General features: G+C 47.4%; 1 protein-coding gene and 1 long non-coding RNA gene across 2 annotated transcripts; both read left to right on the top strand.

The window, feature by feature from the left end:
* Window positions 1-937: 937 nt before the first annotated feature.
* Window positions 938-21,744, top strand: VCP (valosin containing protein). The gene is made up of 17 exons (XM_055699341.1): window positions 938-1,114; window positions 6,069-6,180; window positions 6,555-6,727; window positions 8,218-8,360; window positions 9,331-9,461; window positions 11,218-11,349; window positions 11,766-11,868; window positions 13,674-13,807; window positions 14,057-14,192; window positions 15,229-15,341; window positions 16,005-16,169; window positions 16,278-16,400; window positions 17,497-17,709; window positions 18,987-19,295; window positions 20,233-20,388; window positions 20,731-20,885; window positions 21,285-21,744. The coding sequence occupies exons 1-17, from the start codon at window positions 1,098-1,100 to the stop codon at window positions 21,388-21,390; spliced, it is 2,421 nt and encodes an 806-aa protein (XP_055555316.1). The 5' UTR covers window positions 938-1,097; the 3' UTR covers window positions 21,391-21,744.
* On the top strand, window positions 1,128-5,554 carry LOC129734734 (uncharacterized). The gene is made up of 2 exons (XR_008730267.1): window positions 1,128-2,876; window positions 3,710-5,554. It is a non-coding gene; the product is annotated as an uncharacterized LOC129734734 (long non-coding RNA).
* Window positions 21,745-23,918: the final 2,174 nt, after the last annotated feature.

Here is a 23,918-nt window from a genome sequence, read left to right as displayed (position 1 = left end):
TGCATGGCTCTGGGTCCCTCTGTGACATGAGCAGGGGTGAAGGGGCACCTTCCTGCCCAACTTTTGCTGGAGCTAATTTTGGGTGCGGAAGGTCCCACGACTGCCTAAGATCAGCCTTGGGCGAGCCTTGCCTCGCAGGAGGGGGCAGGAACGGCTGGGAGCAGCATGGCAAGGGGCGAGCTGGCAGCGAGGGGAGCTGGCGGCAGGAGCTGCCCCGGCCGCCCGGCGCCGGCAGGTGGGGAGCGGGGCCGGGGCTGCGTGTGCCGCTGGGCTCCGGCCGCGCTCAGGCTCCAGGCAAACGCCACCCAGGCGGGGGCGTGGGGACCGCGGCTCGGAGGGCAGCGGGCTGTGCGGCCGGGCCTGCCGGAAAAAAATCCACCAGTAAGAAAAGCCGCCAGGAATATAAACAAATAAATGGGGGAGCAGGGACGCGGGCGCCGCACGCCACACAGCACGCGCCGCGACTCCGTGCCCGGGCAAGCCCGCCCCGCGCCTCAGCACCCGCTCTTCCGCCCGAGCACCCGCCCCCTGCCCCTTCCGATTGGCTGCAGCCCTGCTGCCCTCTCCCCCTTCCTCGAGCGCTAGCCAATCCGAGGGGAGACTAACCCAGGAGGCCGCTGGGGCGGGACCTCCTGTTCGGATTTTCCTATTGGCGGATTTTTGCCATTTGCTGCCCGGCCCCTGTTGCCCGGTAGAACAGAGACGGTGGGGGCGGCGCTGCGATTGGCTGACGGGTGCTGCGCTTAGCTCGTGACGATTGGCAAGGTAAAAAGAGAGGGGAGGGGCGGAGGAAGGAGCGCCCCCGGTCTTTTCCCCACACCCCACCCCCCGTTCCCCCCACTTCCGCCCTTCTCATTGGCTGAGACGCCGCCCGGGAGGAATTTCCGATTGGTCAGCGCACGCTGTTGCTAGGCAGGCCAGGCGGTGGGCGGCGGAGCTCCCCTTTCTGATGAGTCGGCTCTGAGGTTCACTCAGCACGAAGTGCCCGGATCCGCCGTCGTCCCCGCCAGCCTGCTCAGGACCCGCAGCCCGCCGCCGCCGCCCGCCCTGAGGAGTCGCCGCCTCCCGCTTCCCCTCGCCCCTTCCCCCCCAGCGCCATGGCCTCAGGATCAGAGTAAGCGCGGGGCGCCGGTCGGGAGGCTGCGGCCTAGGCCCCGCCGCAGCGGCGCTGGGCCCGGCCCGGCCTAGCCCGGCGAGGCGCGGCGAGGCGCGGCGCGGCCCGTCGGCGGGCCCGATCCGTCCCGCGTTCCTGCTGTGTCATGCAGGCCCAGAGGAGGCGGGGGTACTGCCGGGAGGGGGATGGGCACCTCCCTGCGTGCTGCTCCCCACGCCCCCCTGTCCCCCGGTCGGGCCTCCCCGGGAAGTGTCGAGTCATGGGGTGGGGGTGGGGGGGCGGAGGCGAGGCCTGGCCGAGCCTCCCGCTGGGCCCTGGGGCCGCTTGCCTGCCATGCCCCGGCGCGGCCCGGGCCGTCCCGCCAGGGCTAGGCCGTTAGCCGGAGCGGGCTTTGTCTTCCAGGCCTCGGAGTGGCTGGTGGGGCAGCGAGGGGCACGTCCCAGCCTCCTCCTCGCAGCGGCCCTCGGGCCCGGTCTGGCAAGTGACTTGGCATTAGCAGAGGCAGACATGTTGTGCCAGGTTGCCCTCTGTGCCAGCTGAGGCAATAGGCTATATTTTCATCTCTGGTGTCTTGCCTCGCTCGGTTTTCTGTTCCAGGCCGAGGATCGTCTTTCGTGCTCCTCAAAAATGAATTGAGTAATAGTGGTCTCTTGGCTCCTAGCCCATGTGTGTAAGCTACTTCATTGCACGTTGAGAGGAGTAAAAATAGCACCTAAAGAGAAACTGCCCAAATTCAGGACTACTTGAAGTGACATTTTGGGCTTGCCAGAGGCGCTTTTGGTCCTTCAGTGTCCTTCGTTGATGTTCTTCTTTTCTTTTGCAACTCCTGAAACTTAGATCTGCTTGGTCCTGTTGAGTGAGTTCCAGCAAGCTGTGCCAAGAATTTGGTGTCCATGGTAGAGCTTGTGGTGGAAGTGACAGTCTCAGAGGTGTGTCTTGCAGCTGAGTGGGGTGAACAGTGACTTTAAAAAGAAATTTCTACTTTAGCAAAGTTCTTCTCACCACATAGGAGTCAACAAAAGTTACTCTGCAACTGGAAAAGAGTTACTTCTTAGTTGCCTTTTTTGGGTCAGTGCTTCTGGCAGCCATCTTACGGAATTGAGCCTTACCACAGCGAGTAGCATTGCAAGAGCTAAGGCAGTGTGGTTTCTGAAGGGATTCTTGTTTTCATGTGCCTACCTGTCTGAAACAGTGTTTGAGAACTTGGCATCTTAAGCGTGAGTGTGAACTCACTGCTTGGTTGTCATGTGCTGTTCCAGTGAGTGGCTGCAGTCATCAGATACCTCACTCATTTACTTCAATGGATAAAATATTTAATGTGTTTGGAGCTTTTTTTGGTGGTGGTTTTTTTTTTTTTTTTTTTTAATACATACTTGGGGAAAGCAGTTCAGTCTGTAATGTGGATATTCAGGGTGGTAAGAAACCACTAACAGGTTTTATCTTGGAAGCAAGTTCCTGAGCATATAGCTAAAAAGGCACACCAGCATTCAGAGGGTTTGACCGTTTTCACTTTCGTTACTGCAGCAGGAATCATTTTGAGTCAGTGAATTTTTGCTATAGTTTTAGCACAGTCTTACAGGAAGAACTTGCTTCCTCAGTTTAAGTGGAGCCTTGGAGCTTGGTAGTCTTTCTCAGAAGAACTGCTAATTGGTAATTACTTTCTGGTCTTGTTCTTCATGCCATCCACCACAATGCATAACTTCTGGGCCTTATCACATGCTGAACAAGGAGAGCTGTGGCATAGAGAAAAATGACAAAGGATGTAAGTTGTAGCAAATTCGTCGTCCCCATGTTCTGTCCCCCCTACCATTCATTCCCTGTGTCAAATGGGGCTGTTGGACTGCTTTACTGAAAGAGAAGAGGGGGTTCAGGGTGGGAACGGGGAACCTGTTACTGTTGGTCTTTAGGGCTAGTATGTATTTGCTTCAATATTATTGATGTCTTGCACTTCATATACAAATTCGGCCATTAGTTGTGCCTAGGGGTTATGTCCTCGCTTCTGACCTTTCTCTAGGGGCAGGCTTGATGCAGGCTTTGAATTTCCTTTTAGTTCCAAAACAGCTCTAAAGCTATGTTGTGTTCAGTTTATCTCCTTGTTGAGTCAGTGAAAGAAAGGAGTGAGGGAGCTCACAAAAGGGGTGAGTAGAGATGATCTAGAGGATTTGCACCAGGCTTTCTCTGATGGGAAACTCATGGTGGAGCTTTAAAAATTACGTAGCTTAGCTGTCTGTCCCACCCTTCACTGAAGTCTTGCCAACACATATAGGAGAGTTGGCAGAAGAGAGCCCCAACCCATGCCTTAAGCTTTTCTGCTTAGTGTTTTCAGTTCACGCTCTCCTTCCCTGGTACCCAGATGTCAGGGATTGTCTGAGCGTGGTTGAGGTGCACAGATATATTTTGCTCTGTCATTTCAGTTACAGCACAAGGAACCCCCAGGAAAGATGCAAGGAGGGCAAATAGTGATGATAATAATATTCTGAATTGCTACTGGAAGATGCTTGTCTCTCAGAGTCCTTACCATTGTCTGTAGGAGAAATAACATCACTTTCCTGTGTAGCTGACATACAATTTCATAACACCTTTGTTTCTTTGCAGAAATGTCCAGTCAGATAACTGAAGCTGACCCTGCACATTGAGATGGCTGCATGCTGTTTCTGGGAGACCTTCATTCCATTTTTAATACCTCCAAGCTTTTTGATTGCTTTAAGCGCAGTAATGTACTAGCAACATTGATCCAGCCCTTGCTTCTTACTTAGGAAACTGTAGGTTCAGTTCTTCAGTACTAAAACTTTTTTTTTCCATTCAGCAGAACTAAGTGGACCTCTTGCTGTGCTCTTCAGCACTGCTGTGTGTCGGAGGTATCTGAACTTTTTTGCAGTTTTATACAGCTCTTGGTTTGTGGACAGTTCCAAAAGCTTCCACTTGCTGCCCAGTTCCTTTTCCATTTATTTTTATCTTGTGTCCCAAACTGATTTTTAGACTACACGGCAGTCTCTGCATCCCAAGGGATAGCCACTCAGTTTCAGTAATGGCTTTTGTAGTCAAAGTCTGGCAGCAGTTTCTTATCAAAAGGCCTTTGGATCCACATCTCATGTGTGGAGGAGTATGAGTTACATTCATACTTTGAACAGGCTAAATAGGAGTATTGTTTCTTTCTGGTGTCACTTAGCTCAAGTTTTAAACTCTTATCTGCTAAATTAATTTCCAGTGGCCAGGAGCTAATGCTGAGGAAGGGTCCTTACAAATAGGTTGTTGAGGTTTTTTTCTGTTTTAACCACATGATCCTGTCTGGCCTGACAGTGTATTTGTTTGGTTTTCTTACTGCTCTCTCAGTTTTCCTAGAAATACCACCCTTTTCAGGACTTCACCAAGACCACATTTTAGATTGCGGATGGAATTCATGAGCTTCTTCCAGGATGTGCCCAGCAGCCTTTCTTGTGTCTTTTTGGGTTTGGAGAATGGATCTGTAACATCTTACAGTGAAATGGATGGATGGCAATGTCTTACCACTTGCACTCTTTAATGAAGAGGGGAAAAAGGCGACTTTCCCAGTACCAGCAGTCCAGGAAAGACATATTTTACAGCAGCTCCTTTTGTTCACTTAAAATAATGTCTGTCATTTGCAACATGTTTCCTATGCTTCCAGGGCTTCTTTAAAACCTCTTGGAAACAAGCTGGCTGCCTTCAGAGGCTTGCGTGGTATTGTTCCCCCTTTTATGTGTCAGAGAAGGGAGCCAATACAGCATAGCCTGTCTTGGAGAAACCCTTATCTTGAGAGGTGGGCGGCCCTTGGGTAGCATCACACTGTAGGTATGTCACCCCTTTCCTATGGACGTTGAAAAATGCAGTGAGTGTGCCACGTGACACACTGCTGCCACGGTCTGCCTTCATGCTGTGTAGCTGCTTGCTGTGCCACTTCCATTCAAGGTGTGATTTCTTCTGGTTATTTTGTCCCTAAAAGAGCGAAATGGAGCCAAAGTGTGTGGCCATCACCATTGTCCACAAAGTTTCCTACCCTTGCTGCTTGCTTAGGACAAATGTCTTATTTGTCAGAATTAAATGAACTGTTCTGACCTTAGCATTCCAGCACATCTGGAATACCTGGAGAAAGAGTCAGGTGCCTGTCAAGGAAAGTTACAGCAGTCAGCCACTGTTGTGGCTGGCAAATATACAACTTCCAAGAGCTCCTTGGGAATCAAAAGATTTGAATTCATATTTCTTTAATGGAGCGTATTAGATTTGAAGGAAAACATTTAATCTGCCTTTCTTCCATTTCCTTGCTGTTTGATTTGCTTCATTTTGTCAAGGCAAACAAATTATCCGTCATATTTCTTGTGGCATAGTGGGCTAGAGCTGCAGTGACTCCTGTGAAAGTATTACGGAAAGGTGCTTATATCCTAAAAAAACCCAACCAACCAACCAAAAAACCCCAAATAAACACCCCCCCCCCCCCATTTTTCATGAGCACTTGAATATTTCTACTGGCTTGCTGGGTTTAACTAATAGGCCTTGACAGGCTAAACTCTTACAACTCTTCCTGTCAGGGGGTCTGCAGCATTGTCCTTTAATTCCTCTATTTATTTGGGATTTGACACGAAATAGACTTGACCTTTTGTTGTGGTGGCAGTGGTTACATGTGATTTCAGATGAGTCTGACTAATTCTTTTAGGCAAAACATCTTAGAGTCAGCAACATCTCACTGACCACTTCTTTTCAAAGGTGGCTTCATAGCTATTTCCATTTGAGGCTAGTAAAGTAGTTATATTTACTGACAGAAAGCATTGTGCTTTGAACTCCTGCAGCTGGTGTCAGGCAAAAATGTTCTTTATTTTACAAACAAGCATATTTTTTAAAAGATAACAAAGAAAGTTTTAGAATGTGGAGATGAAAACAGGGTGGCTGGAAAGTGAGGAGCAGTATTGCTCAGACTCATAACTTCTGTTTTCTTTTCCAGTTCTAAAGTGGATGATTTATCGACTGCTATTCTGAAGCAGAAGAACAGGCCCAATCGGTTAATTGTTGATGAGGCCATCAACGAAGACAACAGTGTTGTGTCACTGTCCCAGGTGTGTCATCTATAAAATCAAAGCAGTTAATCTGGTAATTTGCAAGTTGTTACTGTGTATTAACTTGAAGTGTAACTTTGTAACATGAGCCTAAGTATTTGTGTCAGAAGCTGCTGCTGGTTGTTTGGTTTCCTAACACTCTTCCATGATAAAATGTATCTCCAATGATTCTCCATTTGTAGGGTTCAGTTGAGTTTGTGCCCTCAGTTTGGCTTCGGTATCAGCTCTTGAGCGGCGTAGTGGGAGCCTCTTGTCCTTGTGAATTTAGTGTTATCACTTCCAAGATGTAATTCTCCAAAGTCAAGTAACTCTCCTTCAAGTGCTTGAATTCTTGTTCGGTCAAAAGGTTTTTCTAATGCTGTTACTGTTCACAGGCAAAAATGGACGAGTTGCAGCTGTTCAGAGGGGACACTGTCCTGCTAAAAGGAAAGAAGAGGAGAGAAGCAGTCTGTATTGTTCTGTCAGATGACACCTGCTCAGATGAGAAGATCCGCATGAATAGGGTTGTTCGAAACAACCTGAGAGTGCGCCTGGGTGATGTAATCAGGTGAGGACTCATTTGCGAACTGTTGCATAGCCCTGGGCTACCTAAATAATTTGTGTGCTGCCCCTGAATTGATCGAGTCAGCAGCAGAAGCAGGGTCTGCAAGGAAATATTCTTACATCTTCCAGAGGAGATCACAGAAGCATTTTCAGGATCAGGGATCTCAATTTATTTTTGCTTGTGTTTCTGGCTATATGCATATTCAAATTAATACTAAAAATCTGTGCTAAAGATTCTCAAATCTCTTCAGCACCTTCAGGAGCCCATGTCCTGCTATTAAATTGAGTGGTTCATTCATCCCACTGTTGTCACAGTCATCTTCTCAAATTTATATTGTCATTTGTCTTGTCTAAATTTTTAAATGTCCACAGTGTAAACTGTGGAAGGTATTAAAGCAACATTGTAATCGATCTCGTAGTAGCTGAGCTTCCCTGTGGCAAAAAGAAGTTAAAACTTGCTTGGAAATGAGTGACAGAAACATAAAGCAGTCACATAACAAGTTTACAACATCCCCAAAGGATGTTTATATTCCAGTCCTTGATATAAAAATGATTTTAAATTTAGAAATGCTTTAAAAAGCATTGCAGGAATTTTATTGCACAATACCTGCAGAAAGTAGTGAAGTACGTATTTCAGCTTATGGGACGCAGGTTCTGTTCTGTGGTGGGAGGGGTGGGGGAAAGCAGGTCAGCATTTCTTAAACATACAGATGCTGGTTTGCAGGCTTAAATATGGGAGTGCTAATAGCTACTCCTCCTGAGCATTGTCCTAATCTGGAATGTCCTGCATGTTCTGGGAGAATTGGTTTCTGACACTAAACTTTCTGAGGTGGTACTTGGAATGATCTCCAAAGTGCAAAATGTGTTTCATACAAACTTTGTAGAGGAGAGAAATGAGACTGTTCCACCCATACCCCTATGACTAGAAAATGCAAGTTCTAAACACCGCAGTAGCCAGAACAGAACAGTGCTTTGTGTTGGTCTGTGGATCCATACTGGACTGGCTTGCGTATATGTGGTTAATAGAAGGTCAGTCTCTTATTTAACTTTAGACAAAATACGCAAGTATCTATAATGAAAAACAAGAAAGATTTTTGAAAAACAGGGGATGTTATAAACGGTCATGGTCATACGAGAAGGAACAGATGCCATAAAGTAAGTCAAGCTGAGACATAACAAGGTAGGCTTAAGGAGATAATGAGACCAAACATAAAATTACTTGAACTATGTGTGTATCCTAATTAGCATACTAAAAGATCCAGCCTGGAGCAAAGAAAGCCCCCTGCTGACAAAGCCCCCTCTGCACAGAACATGGGGTGAAAAAAAATAATGCTATGCCTTTAAAGGGAGACAAGTCTTATAAGAACCAGTGAGAATTGTGATTAAACCCAATTGTAAACAATTGTTCACGGTGTATCAAGTGTTTTATTGTGTATTACGAGGCTTGTGAGCTTTGTGGATTTACCATCTAACTGGAGTTTTCTTCTGTTGTAGCATCCAGCCTTGCCCTGATGTGAAATACGGTAAACGTATCCATGTGCTTCCAATTGATGACACGGTAGAAGGGATCACGGGGAATCTGTTTGAGGTCTATCTCAAGCCGTACTTCCTGGAAGCGTACAGGCCCATCAGGAAAGGTAATAGTGCCTGTTATTGAAGTCCTGATGGCAGCGAGTGCGAGCTAGTCCTGAGACTGTTCTGAATAAAGAGAATTTCTAGAAGCTTGCAGAGATCTCTGCGAAGCATTAGACTGACATCTGTAGAGTGAGATTTTGCTGTTGCTGATTTTTTTCCAGATCTTCAGAAGAAAGTATGATTGCTGCTGCTGGCTGGCAGAGCAGCTTGATTTTTTTTTTTTTTTTAATTATTTCTTTTTTTTTGCTACATGAGATGGGAGAGCATCAGAAAAGGCTCAGGGTAGAACTCAGGAGAAAATCTCATTAAACTAAGTTGCTACCACTTGATGGAATTGGGGAGTTGCCTGCATATTGAGCAATTGCTTGGGTATATCAGCTTGCTCTGATAAATTCACCTCTTCAAAATAACTGGGAGAATGTGTAGAAAAGTAAGTGCACTTTAGAAGTTGTGCTAGTAGCATTTCTGCTGGAACAAATAGGTCCTAATATACTATGCTGTGGCCTGGTTTAGCCAGGAGTCATAGTGCAGTATTATTCTGCTTCTGGAGACAACCCGTTATAACTAGTACCAACTAGTTATAATAACTTCAAAATAGATTTTCATTAAGCTAGTTCTTTTTGCCTGTTTCAGGAACGTTAAATTGAAACTGAATGGAAAAGAAATGTGATTCCTTGTCTTTGTGTTTTGTGTTTAGGCAGAGTATTCTTTTCTATTGTTTGCTGGTTTGGTTTGCTGCTTGTTACTGGATGAAATTTGAGAACTTTTTAACTGCTGCGAATCTAAATGGTGCCCGGGTAGTCACAGTACAACTCCAGCAGCTCTGGAGTTTAAAATGCAGAGCAGTTTCAAATGACAGCAGTGTATGCCTGCATAGCCCACTTCCTCGTCCTCTGGGGCTGCTGGTAGTACAAGGGTCAACATTTTGCAGCTGTCAGTTGCAGCAGGCTACTGCAGTGTGGGGTTTTACAGGTGACATCTTCCTGGTGCGTGGAGGGATGCGTGCAGTGGAGTTCAAAGTGGTGGAGACAGATCCGAGTCCATACTGCATAGTGGCTCCGGACACAGTGATCCATTGTGAAGGAGAGCCGATCAAACGAGAGGTGAGCAGAATCCTGCCACATGGTTCTCCTGAATCTACTCTGTCCAAAGTCTGTTTCTGTCACAGGGGATGAGAGCAGCAGTGTTTGTGGTTCCTGTTTTTGTCATTTTGTGTATTGAATGTAATGGTTACAAACTCCAGTTTCAGGACATGAGCTGCTGCTGGAGGTCGTCAGAGAAATTTACTTCCAGTGTCCTTCCTCATATGCTGAGATAGCAACCAGTGCGTAGGTTTGCTGATGAGATGACATACTTTGGCAGCAGCTGGTTTTGCATCTGCTTCCAGATATCTCATGCTGGACTTGGGTGCGTCTTTTAATTCCAAAGTTGCCTTGTTCCATAGGAGGAAGAGCTTACAATGTCACTAAATTTCATGCCACGTGAAAAGAAAGCAATTAGTGCTTTTTCAGTGAGAAATCTGAAATCCAAAAATGGTTGACTTCTAAAAATAAAATAAATAAATAAATGAATCCCCAGTCCCATAAGGTGTCTAGCCTTGAATGTCCCAGGTTTGAGGCAGCCCAAGTGGCTTCTCTGTCAGATTTTGACCACCTTACTGTTACAGAGTAGGGAATCTCAGAGAAATGAGCTAAGGTGGTTGCATACTTCATGAAGTAAAAGCCTTTTTACTGCCTGCAGATCAGGGTGAGTGCTAGTTTGTAGTTAGCTGCCTTCTGAAAAATTCACCTCTGTGTGACACTTGTGAGACTGCATCTGGGCACCCCATGACTCCACTTTGGGCTCTTCAGGACACAGCAGAGACGGAAAGGAGAAGGTTCAGCCAAGGCCACCGAAATGATGAGGAGCTGGAGGTCAGAAGGTAGAGTGGGATGATGCAGTCTGGAGAGTCCTGGAAGGCAAAAGGGCAGGTGTACTTGCAATTGCCTGATGGGAATGGGGAGATGACCAAGCTCTTTCTCAGAGCTGTGCCCAGGGAGTGGGCCAGGGGCAGTGCCATAAGGTGGATCAAGGGAAATTCCCAGTAGATACTGGGAAAAATGTTCCCCCCAAACTTGCAGCAGGACCCAGAGAGGGTAGGAATCTCCAGATGTGGAGTCCTTCATTGCTTGGTAGGTCCAGACTGTGAGTGACCTGCTTGAGGTAGTAGTTCCTGTTTGTGGGGTTTGACTGAGCCCCTCTGAGATTCCAGGCTGTGTTATTTTACTGTTTTATTGTGGCCTAATGTTACAGATAACTAAGGCCAAGTAGAAATTTGGACAACCACATGAGTGGATGCTGTAGAGCTATACTGGAAGAGTTGGTTGCAGTTGATCTTATCCACATATCTTGATCTTAATATTCTTTGTTAATTTGGGTCAATCCTAAAAGACAGCAGTACATCTCAGAACTGTATGATAGCTAGAGTATGTCAAGTAGAGATACTGCTTAATAGTTTAAGGAATAAAGTGTATTTTATACTGAGCTTCATTGTCTATTACTATCTTTGTTAGCCATGTCAGAGTGTCCCAGAGCTTGTTTTGTGCTTGAGTCTGTAGGGAGCCTGGCAGCAGAGGCTGTCATTCAAGAGTCTGAGCTTTAGTAAGGTCTAGGTATGTGCAGGCAATTCCCTTTGTATGTCTGGGAAGACAGAGCTAAGAAACAATTGTAGAAGACACCAGGAAGACTTTAAAGTGAGAATATCAAGACAGCAAAGAAGTGGCTGGGAGCAAAAACCTGGATTCCTGGCTTCTGTAGACTAGGAGGGGTTATTGAACTGTTGTTTTCACTCAAATGTTTGATGTATTTCCTTCTGGATAGGATGAAGAGGAGTCACTGAATGAAGTGGGGTATGATGATATTGGTGGTTGCCGGAAGCAGCTGGCTCAAATCAAAGAGATGGTGGAACTTCCCCTCCGACACCCTGCCCTCTTCAAAGCCATAGGAGTGAAGGTAGGTCTCCGTGTGCACCAGGTGGATGAGTGAGCTTGCCCTTGCAGATGACTCTTGATGTCAGAGGTTTATGAGGCATTGGCAGGGCAAATAAGTGATTTGTGGTTGGTTGTTTTTTTTTAATGATGGTGTTAGGAAAGTACTTGCTTACATGTTCTGGACACGTATTAAAGTACTGGCAACTTGTAAAGCAGAACGATGCCTTGAATCAGTGCTGTCAGTTGCTGGCAAGGTTTTTGTTCATGTGACACGCAAAGTAGTGAGGGTGTTGATAGCAATGCTGGGATGACAGCTGTTGCATGAGTTTGCATCAATTTCAATTTCAGACAAGCTTTATGAAGTGTGTACAATTTCACTGTGAAGCTACTTGGGCATTCAGATACTAGCTCACCAAAGTCCCTTGTCTTTGTCTTCAGCCTCCACGTGGGATCCTACTGTATGGTCCTCCTGGCACTGGTAAAACACTGATTGCCCGAGCAGTAGCCAATGAAACAGGGGCTTTCTTCTTCCTGATAAATGGTAAGGTTTGTGGTTGCTTTGGCCCCAGATCTGCTATGTGCTTATTCATCCATCTTATGGTAATGAACGGTGTTAATAGGGCTTGTAGAGCCACAGTGTCTGCCTGACATCCTGCCTTACCTCTTTCAAGCATGCCTCTGGGGACATTTGGAGGCCACTTGTGTGGAAGCATCTGTAGTGGCACTTCAGCTTGATTGTGTTGTAGTAGGGTGCTTGGAAGACAGCTTTGCGACACAGGGACTTGAAGTCTGTCTGTCTGTCTGTTCATTTATGTTGCTGAGGGCAGAGCTGGGAGCGAAGTGCTGAGATTATTCTAAGTATATGGGTGCAGGACACTTGCTTTTATTGCTGCACCATGTTCCATTTAGAAAAGAAGGTGGTCTGCTGTGGATTTCTCTTTCCTTTCAAGTAAAGCACAAGACCAGTTTTGTTTCACGTAACATCCATTGGGAGGAATTTTCCTGAAAGCTGTGAGTACCTTGGGACTTAGCTACAGGTGAGAGAACCTCCTATTGAGAACTCTCATATGTTGCAGTTGAGATTGTTACTGGTTTATGTCCGGTAAGGACCACATTCTGAATTTTCTGTCCCATTTTACAGTCAGTGCTGGAATAACTGAACATTTTTACTTAAGGAGTGCTGGTTTTCTTTTCTGTTTTCAATCACATAGACCCATGAAGGCAATAGTGAAGAACTGCATAGCACAGCATAGCAGTGACCAGCAGTAGGGATGTGACTTGCTTTGTGTCTCAAGATATCAGATGTAAATGGGCTCAGTTTAACCATATGTCACCCTTGTCATATACTTCCTAAAGTGTGTGGAAGCTGTCACTGAATGCTAATGAGCCAGCCGTTTCTTTATAGACACTTGTACTTCTGTTGCATAATAAAAATAACATTGTCAGGGTTAGTGATGCATTCGTCCCAAGCCTGGATCTGCAGGCAGTGTTGTAAGCAGAGCTGGCATGAACTGGTGAATTACTTGTATTGAAGCAGTCTTACTACCTGCCTGCACCAGTGGCTCTGCAGCTAGGGTGCTTCAGTCAGCCAGCAGCTTTGCACTCCTGAGGATCAGGTTTCTTTTTCTTGGATCTTTTAGAAGCATACTTTCTGTTCATTACCACTCCCATCAGCATGATGGAAAAATCTTTAAAAACAGAAAAAAATCTGTAAGCCTGCACTAGTTCTCAGCAATTGTAGGAGATCTCAGAGGAGTGCTGTCCTTTCTCTTGGGACTCATTTGCTTACACTTTTTTAATGTTTTTTAATGTGTCGTTTGAGAGGAGATGGAGTTTGGATTTTTGGTTTTGTTTTCTTGTTTTTTTTTTAAAAAAAACTCATTTGTAGGAATTTAGAGAGGTAAATGTATACCTGGTAATGTAAGCTAAAGGCAGCTTCAGTATCTTGGAGCTTTTTCCTTAATTACCCTGATAATTCATCACCATATAATTTGTTTGCTCTTCTTACAAGTTACGATTGCCATTAACAGTGTGTGGTAGCACATTACAGAGCAGCTTACCAAGTGTGAAATAAGGTAAGGAAAGAGGCAGCTAAAGAGCTTATTGACTAGTGCTGCATTTGCATCTGTTAGAGTAAACTGAAAACACCAGAATAATGATACAAAGTAATTCTGCATGCCCTTCTTGCCTGTTCAGCTGCAAATTTAGTGAACTCTGTTGATAGTATTTCCTTTGGTTTAAAATACAAATTGTCCCACAAGAGCATTGACCTAAAAGAATTCAGATTCAGCTGCATGTCTTGGGGCTAGTTGCCTCTCTGAGTGCCACAGTGCTGCTGCTTTTCAGGTCCTGAGATCATGAGCAAGCTGGCTGGTGAGTCTGAGAGCAATCTGAGGAAAGCCTTTGAAGAAGCAGAGAAGAATGCTCCTGCCATTATCTTCATTGATGAACTGGATGCCATTGCTCCTAAGAGAGAGAAGGTAAAGAAAGCATATAGAAGGTGAAGAAGTACAATCTTTTTGGTAGCAGCAGGCATGAATCTCTGCATTTGACTATAGGGTAAAGCAGTACTTAATGCTCGATTTCATTTGGACATGAGAAGAATTAGATGTAGTTCACAATGTTTCTTGACAGCTTTTGGCTGTTGAATCTGTCCACTCTGGTGCAGTACTAGCCCCTGTGCTGTGTTGTAGAGCTTTTGGTCTAACCACTGATATCTCTCTCCATAGACACATGGGGAGGTGGAACGTCGCATAGTGTCTCAGCTGTTGACTCTTATGGACGGACTGAAACAGAGAGCGCATGTGATCGTTATGGCAGCTACCAACAGACCTAATAGCATTGACCCAGCACTCAGGCGATTTGGTAACCATGATTGCAGTTTTTTCTTGTGTATCACATACTTTGTTACAGGCTATGCTTCAGGAGCCTTGGAAGAATTGAGCAGAAATTAATATTAAACATCTTCTGTGTGTTACATAAACTATCAACTTGTCTCCAGCTGCTTGTTTGAAATTCATCTCTAGGCTTCCACACTTTGGTATCATTTTCCATGCTGTATTAGGTTAGAACTTGCAGAAATAAACAAAATAATTCAGAGTGGAAAAGTGTGCTAGCTTCTATTAAGTGAAGCTGGTTGAGGACACACTGAAGAGTAAGTGCTTAAGGAGATGTTCATGCCTTAGGTTGCAGAAGGCTCTGAACTGTCTGATTTCTCTTCTGTTGGTGAGAAGTCTGGTAGTTTCTGAGATCCAGGTTTTCTAAACTTTTCATTGTGAATGAATGTCTGGTGTGTGTCCAGTTGATGAAGTCTGTAATAGCAAACCAGTCACATGTGCAGGGGAAAACAGCCTCTTAAATGTGTAGCGAGCCATTTGAATGCCCGTCTATAGCCAGAGGAAAATTACAGGTGCATGTACCTTGGTTGATATTGCAGTAATACCTCTCTTCAGATGCTGGGGCAGTTTATATTTTTCACCACTTCAGTACTGCTGTGAAAGTTCTGAAAAATGAAGTCTGTCAGTATTTGCGGACTCTTGTGATGAGGACACAAAGGTAGAAATAAACAAAAATATCTCATGGTGTGTTGGTTCAGGGGAGCATATTTTCATAACAATGAGGCTTGGAAAGTTACTAAACCAACAATCCAGTGTGTCACATAATTTTGAACTCTAGTTAATGCAGTAGTCTCACTTTCCCTAAATGGCTAAAGCCTTTCCTCCTTTTCTGATCTGACTCTGCTGCTGTGCTGACAGATGCTGCAGAGAAACCCAAAGCTCTGGCATTTTCTGAAATTGTATGTGTTTGTGGCTTGTCATCATGTTCAGTCAGAGGAAGGCAGCAACCGCAGCTCTGCTAGTTTGCAGCATCAGCAGCTCAACGTATGTTTTGTGCTCCCCAGGTCGTTTTGACAGAGAGGTAGATATCGGTATCCCAGATGCCACCGGGCGCCTGGAGATCCTGCAGATCCACACAAAAAATATGAAACTGGCTGATGATGTGGATCTGGAACAGGTGAGTAGCGTGCTATTAGGAAAGCTTGTCTTTGCACAGAGACATTCCCAGTGCTCTGTTTTGTAGTGGAAGAGTTGTTAAGCCTTGATCGCATAAATGCAGTTGCTCATTTAGGACAGCATGAAACTGTGAATGTGTGATCTCTGGGCTTCCTTCTAACTAGTTTACCAGTGAACAAAAATCCTTACTCACTAGTTAAGAATGCCATGGCTAAGAGAAACAAATGTGTATCATCAGTCCAGTCTGGAAATGCCTTGCCCCTGTTCTTCTGGGTTTGTTTGCTGGGCATTCTCTTTAACAGTAAAGCAAGCCTGAAACAGCTCTCTGAGAGCTGGGTGAGCATTGTGGTGATACTGGACATCCTGTGTAAACTGGATGGTTCCTGTAATCTCTGTCCTGAATGAAGAACTGCAGTCCTCAGGGTTATCTTTCTGTATACCATCTGAATTCCAGTTGCAGCTTGGATCTCAAGTAGGAGGTGGAACAGTGGTGTCTTTGCCTGTTACATATGTGGTAATGCTTGGCTTGAGTCTGCAGGAAAGCACTGATACTGCTGTCCTCCAGAGCTTTGTTGCCCTTCCCAGTGAGTGACCAGAGCATGCGCTGCCCTTGCAGAGCATTTGCGTGTATCCCTGTGAGTCATAGTCAGTGCTCTGCTTTCAGGTGGCAAACGAGACCCATGGCCATGTTGGTGCTGACTTGGCTGCTCTTTGCTCAGAAGCTGCCCTTCAGGCTATCCGAAAGAAGATGGATCTCATAGACCTAGAAGATGAAACCATCGATGCAGAAGTGATGAACTCACTGGCTGTGACAATGGATGACTTCAGGGTAATGCAGGAGTGCCCCTCTTTTTTGTTGCAATGTCTAATTTCTTATCTGAAGCAAGTGGAACATAATATGTTAGAATTCATATAATGCCGTTTCTTATAATGGTAGTGGGCTCTGAGCCAGAGCAACCCGTCTGCTCTTCGGGAGACTGTGGTGGAGGTGCCACAAGTTACCTGGGAAGATATTGGTGGTCTAGAGGACGTAAAGAGAGAACTCCAGGAGCTTGTACAAGTAAGGATTTTTCAACACATTTTTTTGCTTAGTCAGCTTGAAAAATGAATTATAATAATAAAATCCAGAACTTCTTCAGATTCCTGTTTGGGCTGTGAACTGGCTAAATGCAGAGGTTTTTATGGTATTTGCTTGTAATGGACTAAAAATACCATGCTGTTCCATCTTAGTGAACTTGGAAAGTGCTGGGATGCAGCATCAGGCTTTCCATAGCTGAGTCTACAGTGGCATCTTAGGTGGGTGTTGTGCTACGTGCTGAAACAGCAGCATTCTGGTTCTCTTAAGTGGAGACCAGCAGTGGGACCACTGTGAGAGTCCTGTTATGTGGTGGCTTTATATGCCAGAAAGTGGTTGAAGATTCTCACACAGAGAGCCTCTGAAGGGCTTCCTGTCAGCATTAGTACAGGGACAGGTGAGAAGTAACTGTGAAGGCTTCTGTGAGGGAAAGACTGGGACAAAAAGTCAAGAATGCTCTGTGGAAACTCCTGTTGACTGCATTGGGATGGTTAGGGTTTGATACGTTCCTGCTTTCAGCTGGCACTGTAGAAACATCCTGTCTGTGAATAAAAGAATCTAATTTTCAGTCTTAATTTTCTGATGTTAAAATCATCACCTATCTCTGACCTCGTTGCTGAGGATAAATGCTCACATCACACATCTTGCCTGATTCTGGAGAGCAGAGGGAATAGGTTAGATAATGAGCTGTTCGTTTTTGCTTCTGCAGGGCAGAGTGAAGTTGGGGTTAAGTGTGCTGGAAAACTACCTGAACTGGTACTTAGTTCTTAGAGGTAAATAGGTTGTTTAAGGCAGCTTTCCAATTTAGCCAGTCTTTGAACCAGTGTCCATTTAAAAACTCCAGTGGCACTGAGCAGGCAGGATCTTTTGTGTTTAACCCATCAGAAATCGCACGTAGTGTTTCTGGTAGGAGGAGAAATAAAACTGATCTACAGAAAGATGTCCTTGCCCATGGCAGAAGGATTGCACTAGGTGATCTTTGAAGATCCCTTCCCACCCAAACCATTCTGTGATTCTAAGGTACAGGCTTGTCCTGGCTCATCACAGGAGATTTTTGTTTATTTGTTTTGTTCTCCCTTAGTATCCTGTGGAGCACCCAGACAAGTTCCTTAAATTTGGTATGACCCCATCAAAAGGGGTTCTGTTCTATGGGCCACCTGGTTGTGGTAAGACGCTGCTGGCCAAAGCCATTGCCAACGAATGCCAGGCAAACTTCATTTCCATCAAGGGGCCAGAATTGCTCACCATGTGGTTTGGCGAGTCTGAAGCCAACGTGCGTGAGATCTTTGACAAGGTAAGCATTTCTTCTGCTCCCTGTGCTGTGTCTGTGCTGAGGTACCCCCAGAACTTTGTCTCCACAGCATCTGCCTTACTGGCCTTGTTCTTGTCTGTGTCCTTTGTGTTTTGTCCACTTGCACTGAGAGCGGGAGCTGCCTTCCTGATGTTGGGGAATTAACCCTCTTCAGCAACATAGCTATTTAAACCCTTTTCTCTGGCTACAGTTTACATCTGTTGTTACAGGGTGATAGATGCCCCAGTGCCTTAGCAGTGAGGCTAGCATTAGAATGGCGTAGATATCATCCACGTCCCTGAAGACCTAACACCTCATTAGCCATCACCATCTACAGATTTTCAGAATATCTTGTCCTGCATAATATCTTGTCAAAAATCTGCAAAATATCTTCTCAGGTTCTTGTCCTGCAATTTACATGGCTTAGAAAGGAGCTCACTCCTCCTGCCCAGTTTCTCCATAGGTAGTGTTGCCTGCTGTTCCAGAACATATCTGTGTGGATTATCCTGGCAATCCTCACTTTTGTGGTCAGGGAAGGTGCTGATAAAAAAAAATTGGAAGGAGAGTGAGAGAGAAGAACCTAGGTTGGGAGAGAACCTCAGAGGCCATCTAGCCCAGCTGTTTGTCCAGAGCAGGGAGATAACTTGGAAGTTTGATTAGGTTGCTCAGTGCCTCATGTTCTTAACACATGCTGTGGGTGGAGAGTTCCTGACCTCTCTGGGCATGTGTGTTAGTATTTGAGCACTCTCACTGTGAAGAATTTATTTTTTCCTTATTTCTAACTGGAGTTTTCTTTGCAGCTGTTTGTGCCTGTGGTCTTTCCTCCTTTCACTGCACACCTCAAAGAAGGATCTGGCTCCCTTTTCCCTGTGACTACCCATTAGGTAGCTGAAGACAGCTATTGGATTTCCCCTTTCCATTGGATATATCTTGCCTACTGATACTTGAGGCCCTAAATAACCAGTTAATGTCCCCTGGCCTTGCAAGGAAAATTGCAAGGCAAACTGACTCCAGCTTTCCCTTTAGGCACTGGAGTTTCCACGCTTCTGCCTACTCCGGCAAGGCTCTTGAAATTCAGCTTGTTGTTCAGGAGGAGTTAATTGAAGGTTTGTGTGGCAGGAGACTGTTCTGGAGCAGCTCCTTCAAGCTCTTCTTGCAGCAGCAGTGCTTTGGTACTCCTCTGAGCTGCTGTAATAGTAGGGTAGGCTGAGTGTGAAGTCAGCATGCTCCTCACTGGGTGGTATTAACATGGACTAATTGTTCCCGTTTCCTTTTTGTAGGCCCGCCAAGCAGCCCCTTGTGTGCTCTTCTTTGATGAGCTGGACTCCATCGCAAAGGCTCGAGGTGGGAATATTGGTGATGGTGGTGGTGCTGCAGACCGTGTCATCAACCAGATCCTGACTGAGATGGATGGCATGTCCACCAAAAAGAATGTCTTCATCATTGGAGCCACCAACAGGCCAGACATCATTGACCCAGCCATCCTGCGCCCCGGCCGCCTGGATCAGCTCATCTACATCCCCCTGCCTGATGAGAAGTCTCGGGTTGCTATTCTTAAGGCCAACCTGAGGAAATCACCAGTTGCCAAGGTAGGATCTGTGACCTGAGCGTGCCTGACTTGGGTTTGCTGTGTGCTGCACGTGTTCCTCACAAGCAGTGGACAGAACAGAGGGCTTGTGGATGCTGGGGGCAGAGCTGGGAAACCTTCAGTCCCTGAAGGATGGAAATGAAGAGGTAGGGGGGAGTCTTTATCTTTGAGGTAGGTGTTAACAAAGCTAGGCGTCCGTCTGTAAGCACAGCAGGTCTTTGTCACATGGTGGAGTTCTGCCCGCAGCACGGGAACAGGGAAGCCTGCTGTGGCAAGATGGAAAAGATCCTTGTACTCTGAAAGAAAAGTTAATGTAGGACACAGGGGTGGGAAGGGGAAAGAGGAACCATTGCAGTTAATTGTTGCTTAACTCTTATCGTACGCAAGAGCTATGTTCTTTGCCTGGGGAGTAGGCAATCATTCAACTGATAGTTAATCAGAGAAAAGCAGATGTCAAGTGAGAGCTCAAGCTTTTTTTATGCCAAGCTTACCTTTTAAAGTTCTGTTGGGAAGGAAAGCTTCAGAGGAGGTTGTGGTACTACGCCCTCAGCTGAGGGGAAGGAGAACTGTCAGTTGTTTTGGTCTGCCTGTGCCCCATTTCCAGTGTGACAGTGCTTTGTTTGACTCTTAATGCTGAGACCTGAGCAAATCATATCCTAAATCCACAAGTGCAGAGGCATTTAGAGCCACCTCGTGGATTCTTGGTGGGTGTGTGGGGAGTGTGGCCTGCCTTTGTGTGGTTAACTTCCAAAGACAGGAACCTTAAAAGCTGATCTTTCCAAAAGTGGCCAGAGTTAAGGCAGCACCTTGATACCATGGGATCTGAAAACACTTCTCTGTCACCTGAGGATGTAAGGTGTTAAGGAGAAGTTCTTGCTTGCCTTTTTTTTTTTTTTTTTTTTTTTTTTTTTTTTTTAAATCTTGTCTTTTCCCACTAGGATGTTGACCTGGATTTCCTAGCTAAGATGACCAATGGCTTTTCGGGGGCTGACTTGACAGAAATTTGCCAGCGTGCCTGCAAACTGGCCATTCGTGAGTCCATTGAGAGTGAGATCAGGCGAGAACGCGAGAGGCAAACCAACCCTTCTGCCATGGTGAGTGGGGCACTGTGAGCTTTCCCTGCTCAGGTGTGTGAGGTGTCAAGTGTTCCTCCCTCTGATTGTCATATGGGGACAAGTGGACTTTTACACAGAGTGTGGAGCTGGAGCGCTCTGCTCTCATCTTGTGGGAGGTTGAGGCCCTCCTGGGGTGGCTCATGGTCAGTATTGCTCAGAAGGCCCCTGCTGCAGCCCTGACTCACACTCTGCTGCAGCATCTTTCTCCAGCCCCCTCGCTGGTGGGTGTTGGAGCATCCTGGCCTGGAGGGAGGCTGTGGGTGGCTGTTGGGCCGTGGAGCTCAGGCACACAGCTCACCTGGCCCCTCTGTCCTGCTGCAGGAAGTGGAGGAGGATGACCCGGTTCCCGAGATACGCAGGGATCACTTTGAGGAGGCCATGCGCTTTGCTCGCCGCTCTGTCAGTGACAACGACATCAGGAAATACGAGATGTTTGCACAGACTCTACAGCAGAGCCGTGGCTTTGGCAGCTTCAGGTAACCATGGGGAGGTGCAGGGAGGGCAGCATGGCTCAGCTGGCCCCAAAGCAGGGCACCAAGGCAGATTTCTGCTGGATTCTGGATAACAAACCCCTTTTCCACTATGCTTTCTGATTCTCCCCGGTGTGTACAACGGCCAGTACACACTGCAGGTGTAGGCTGTGCTGCAGGTGTTTTGTAGCTGCTCTGTTCGTGCTCCTGAGCTCCATCAACCCTTTTTCCTCTTAACACAAGCGGCAGCCCAGTGAGCTTTTTGTGTGACCTGTCCTAAGGCTTCATCCCATTTCTTCTGCCTGTCCTACTTGGCACCAGGGTGTTGGTGTGGAGGGAGGGGATGGTGCTGAGCTGTGCGGAGGCTTTTGAACAGCATCTCTTCTTCTGCGCTGCTGCACACAGGTTCCCGTCGGGCAGCCAGGGCGGTGCTGGTCCGAGCCAAGGCACAGGAGGTGGCAGCGGGGGCAACGTGTACAGTGAAGACAACGATGATGATCTCTACGGTTAACTTGCTGTCCTTGGTCGACCAACCTCCAAACTAGGCCACGTTGTACAGGGAAAAATCCAATGTTCAATGGACTCTTGGCTTCTTCATTCCTCAGTCAGAACAGTGTAGCTGCACGTCAGACTTTGTACAGGGAATGTTTTCTGCAGGCACAAATCCAGACCGTTGTTCAGTTGGGAGGCAGACAGTGAATTAACAAGGAGGGGAACTGACTTAATTTCTGAGAAATTTCTGTTCTAGTTTATGTGGCAGAAATCAGCTTTTAGCAAAGGGTACAACGCTAGCCTATATTAAAAAAAAAAAAAACAAACAAACAACAAAACCCCATAAAAATAATAAAAATCCCACAAAACTCTAGCCAGGCCCTGGCAGTTCCTTTGTGTGGTGCTGGTGCTGTCTGTAAGCCGGTGTCTGGGATGCCGTGGGATGCTCCTCTGGTGGGGTCCATCTGTATGTGCACGTCCCTGCTGTGTACGGGATTGCGCTTCTTAACACTTCTTAGCTCGCGTTAACTGAAGAAGCGGGTTTGGCTGTGCCTCCCCACTGCCCTGGCTTGGCAAGAAAGCCTGGCAGCAGGTGTCTGGTGTTGCTGCTGCGATGCTTGCCGTGAGCTGTCAGCTCTCCTGCTGCTTTGGCTCCTCTGCAGCAAAGGACTTCTCCAACGAATCGTGTCTCATCTGTCCTGTCTGGTGGCACTTGGGCTGTCTCTGGGGCTGGGGTGACACCGCTGTGGTTGGGCAAGAGGGGAGCTTCAGCACAGCGCTTCGTGCATCCCCTTGGCTTTCTGATGACAGTCTTGGATCTCTGGTTGTGCCCTGAACACTAGTTGGATTCTGACCATGGTTCTCCTTCCCTTCCACTTCCGTCTTGCTGCCTTGCTCCTTGGTTTATTTTCCCTCTCTGAATTGAGGAAATTGCTGCTGTGTTACTTCTTGGTGGTTTATGTGAGAAGCCCTGGGTCTGGTCCCATCATGTACACAGGAGCAGGGTGGGAGGCTGGATTCGGAACCTCTTGGAGGCAGGAGCCGTAGGATACGTGTGCCGTCGGCCTTTGGGGGGTGCAGGAGCTGAGGGTTCCACAAAGAGTGTTAAATGCAGATGGTGCGGCAGAAGGTTGCCCTGGGCCCTTCTGACTTCCCTGCCTCCCCTCCCCTGCTGCAGGAGTTGTGTGGGGCCCATGTGGGGCCCCAAAGCCTGGCAGATCTTGGAGGGCTCCATCAAACCAGCTGGATTGAAGGGGAGAGGGGAGTGTCAAGATGGCAGAAGAAGGACGGGGCTGTCTGTGAGAGGGGGCTTGTGCATGGCAGCGGGGAGGAATGCGCTGGAGTCGGGAATGCTGCCTTTAAATAGGACAAGCTCCTGCTGGGGTAGGAGGCCACGCAGGTCCCTGGGGAGGGTGGGTGGCTCAGGTGCTCTGTCCTACTTCAGAGATGTCTACCCTGTCCTCATGCCACCTCTATTAGAGAAAACACTGCTGCTTGCTCCTGCCATTGCCAGCTCCGATGGCAGCAGGGCCTGGCGCTTCCCTGCCCCCCACCAGCTCTGGTTTTGGGTTAGGTGGCACCTGGAAACACTGACCCCAGGGCCACTTCCCTGCCTGCCCTTCTCCCCATGGTTCCCGCGGGACAGATGCTGGCTTTGCTTTCGTGTCCTACTGCTTCCCCACTGCGACCCCCGAGAGAGGCAGCTCCATCTGGGGTGGGGGCACCAGGAACCAGCTGCTTTCAGCCACCCGGGAAGGGGGAAGGGGCTGCTCTGCACCCTCCCAGGAGCTCTCCAGGACTCTTCCCAAAGCCTTCCTTGGTTCTGACAGGGGCTGGGTTTCTTCCCTCTGTTTGAGCACATTACCACCCAGCAAGTGCTGGGCAGAGATCCCACCTGGCATCTCAGCCTGCTGGGGAGGCTGGGACAACCAGGCCATGGGACGGTGGTGAGCATGTCCCAGCTCCCAGCAGCCCGTCTTCCCTGCTGCCTCTCTTAACTCAGGATGCTATTTAAATCCAGCAGGAGCGCTGGAAAACCTTATCTTTCTTTCTTGCCACCTATGGTACATGGCTCTTTGTGGGGAGAGTGCCCGTGGGGGCTCTGAGGGCACCTGCCCATGCCTTGGAGTAGTGTATAGACCTGCTAGGGGGCTGAAGCTGTCCCCCACACCAGTACTTGCAGCAGCAAGGGACCTTGGCTGGCTTCCCCCCCCTCCCCAACCCCCCAGCAGTCCCAGGAGAGCAGCTGGCACTGGGGACTGGGTCGGCGCCAGCCCATGCCCCTTTCCAGGGGCCACGACCCCAGCAGAGACCCCTGGTAGCTGCAGCGGCAAGAGCCTTCCCATGGCACCCTCCTCCCCTGCACAGCACCCAAAGGTGCTGGGGGGGGAAGGTTCTGGTAGCTGGGGCTTGTTGTGGATGGCGTGAGACTAGTCAAGGTGGCAGCTGAGGGCAGCCCTTCCGTTGCCACTGTGGCTGGCATCTCCCTGCGCCACCCGGGGCTCCCCGTGCGGCTGCAGAGCCACATCCCACCCCACAGCTGGGCCA

Source organism: Falco cherrug, chromosome Z (assembly GCF_023634085.1).
Source record: "Falco cherrug isolate bFalChe1 chromosome Z, bFalChe1.pri, whole genome shotgun sequence".
Classification (NCBI taxonomy): Eukaryota; Metazoa; Chordata; class Aves; order Falconiformes; family Falconidae; genus Falco; species Falco cherrug.
This window is presented reverse-complemented; position numbering and strand designations above follow the sequence as displayed.

Excerpts from the sequence above, each read along its gene's own strand:
- VCP (XM_055699341.1), top strand. Across the intron at positions 13,808-14,056 it reads TTGCTCCTAAGAGAGAGAAG|ACACATGGGGAGGTGGAACG; the intron begins GTAAAGAAAGCA and ends CTCTCTCCATAG. Across the intron at positions 20,389-20,730 it reads AAACCAACCCTTCTGCCATG|GAAGTGGAGGAGGATGACCC; the intron begins GTGAGTGGGGCA and ends GTCCTGCTGCAG.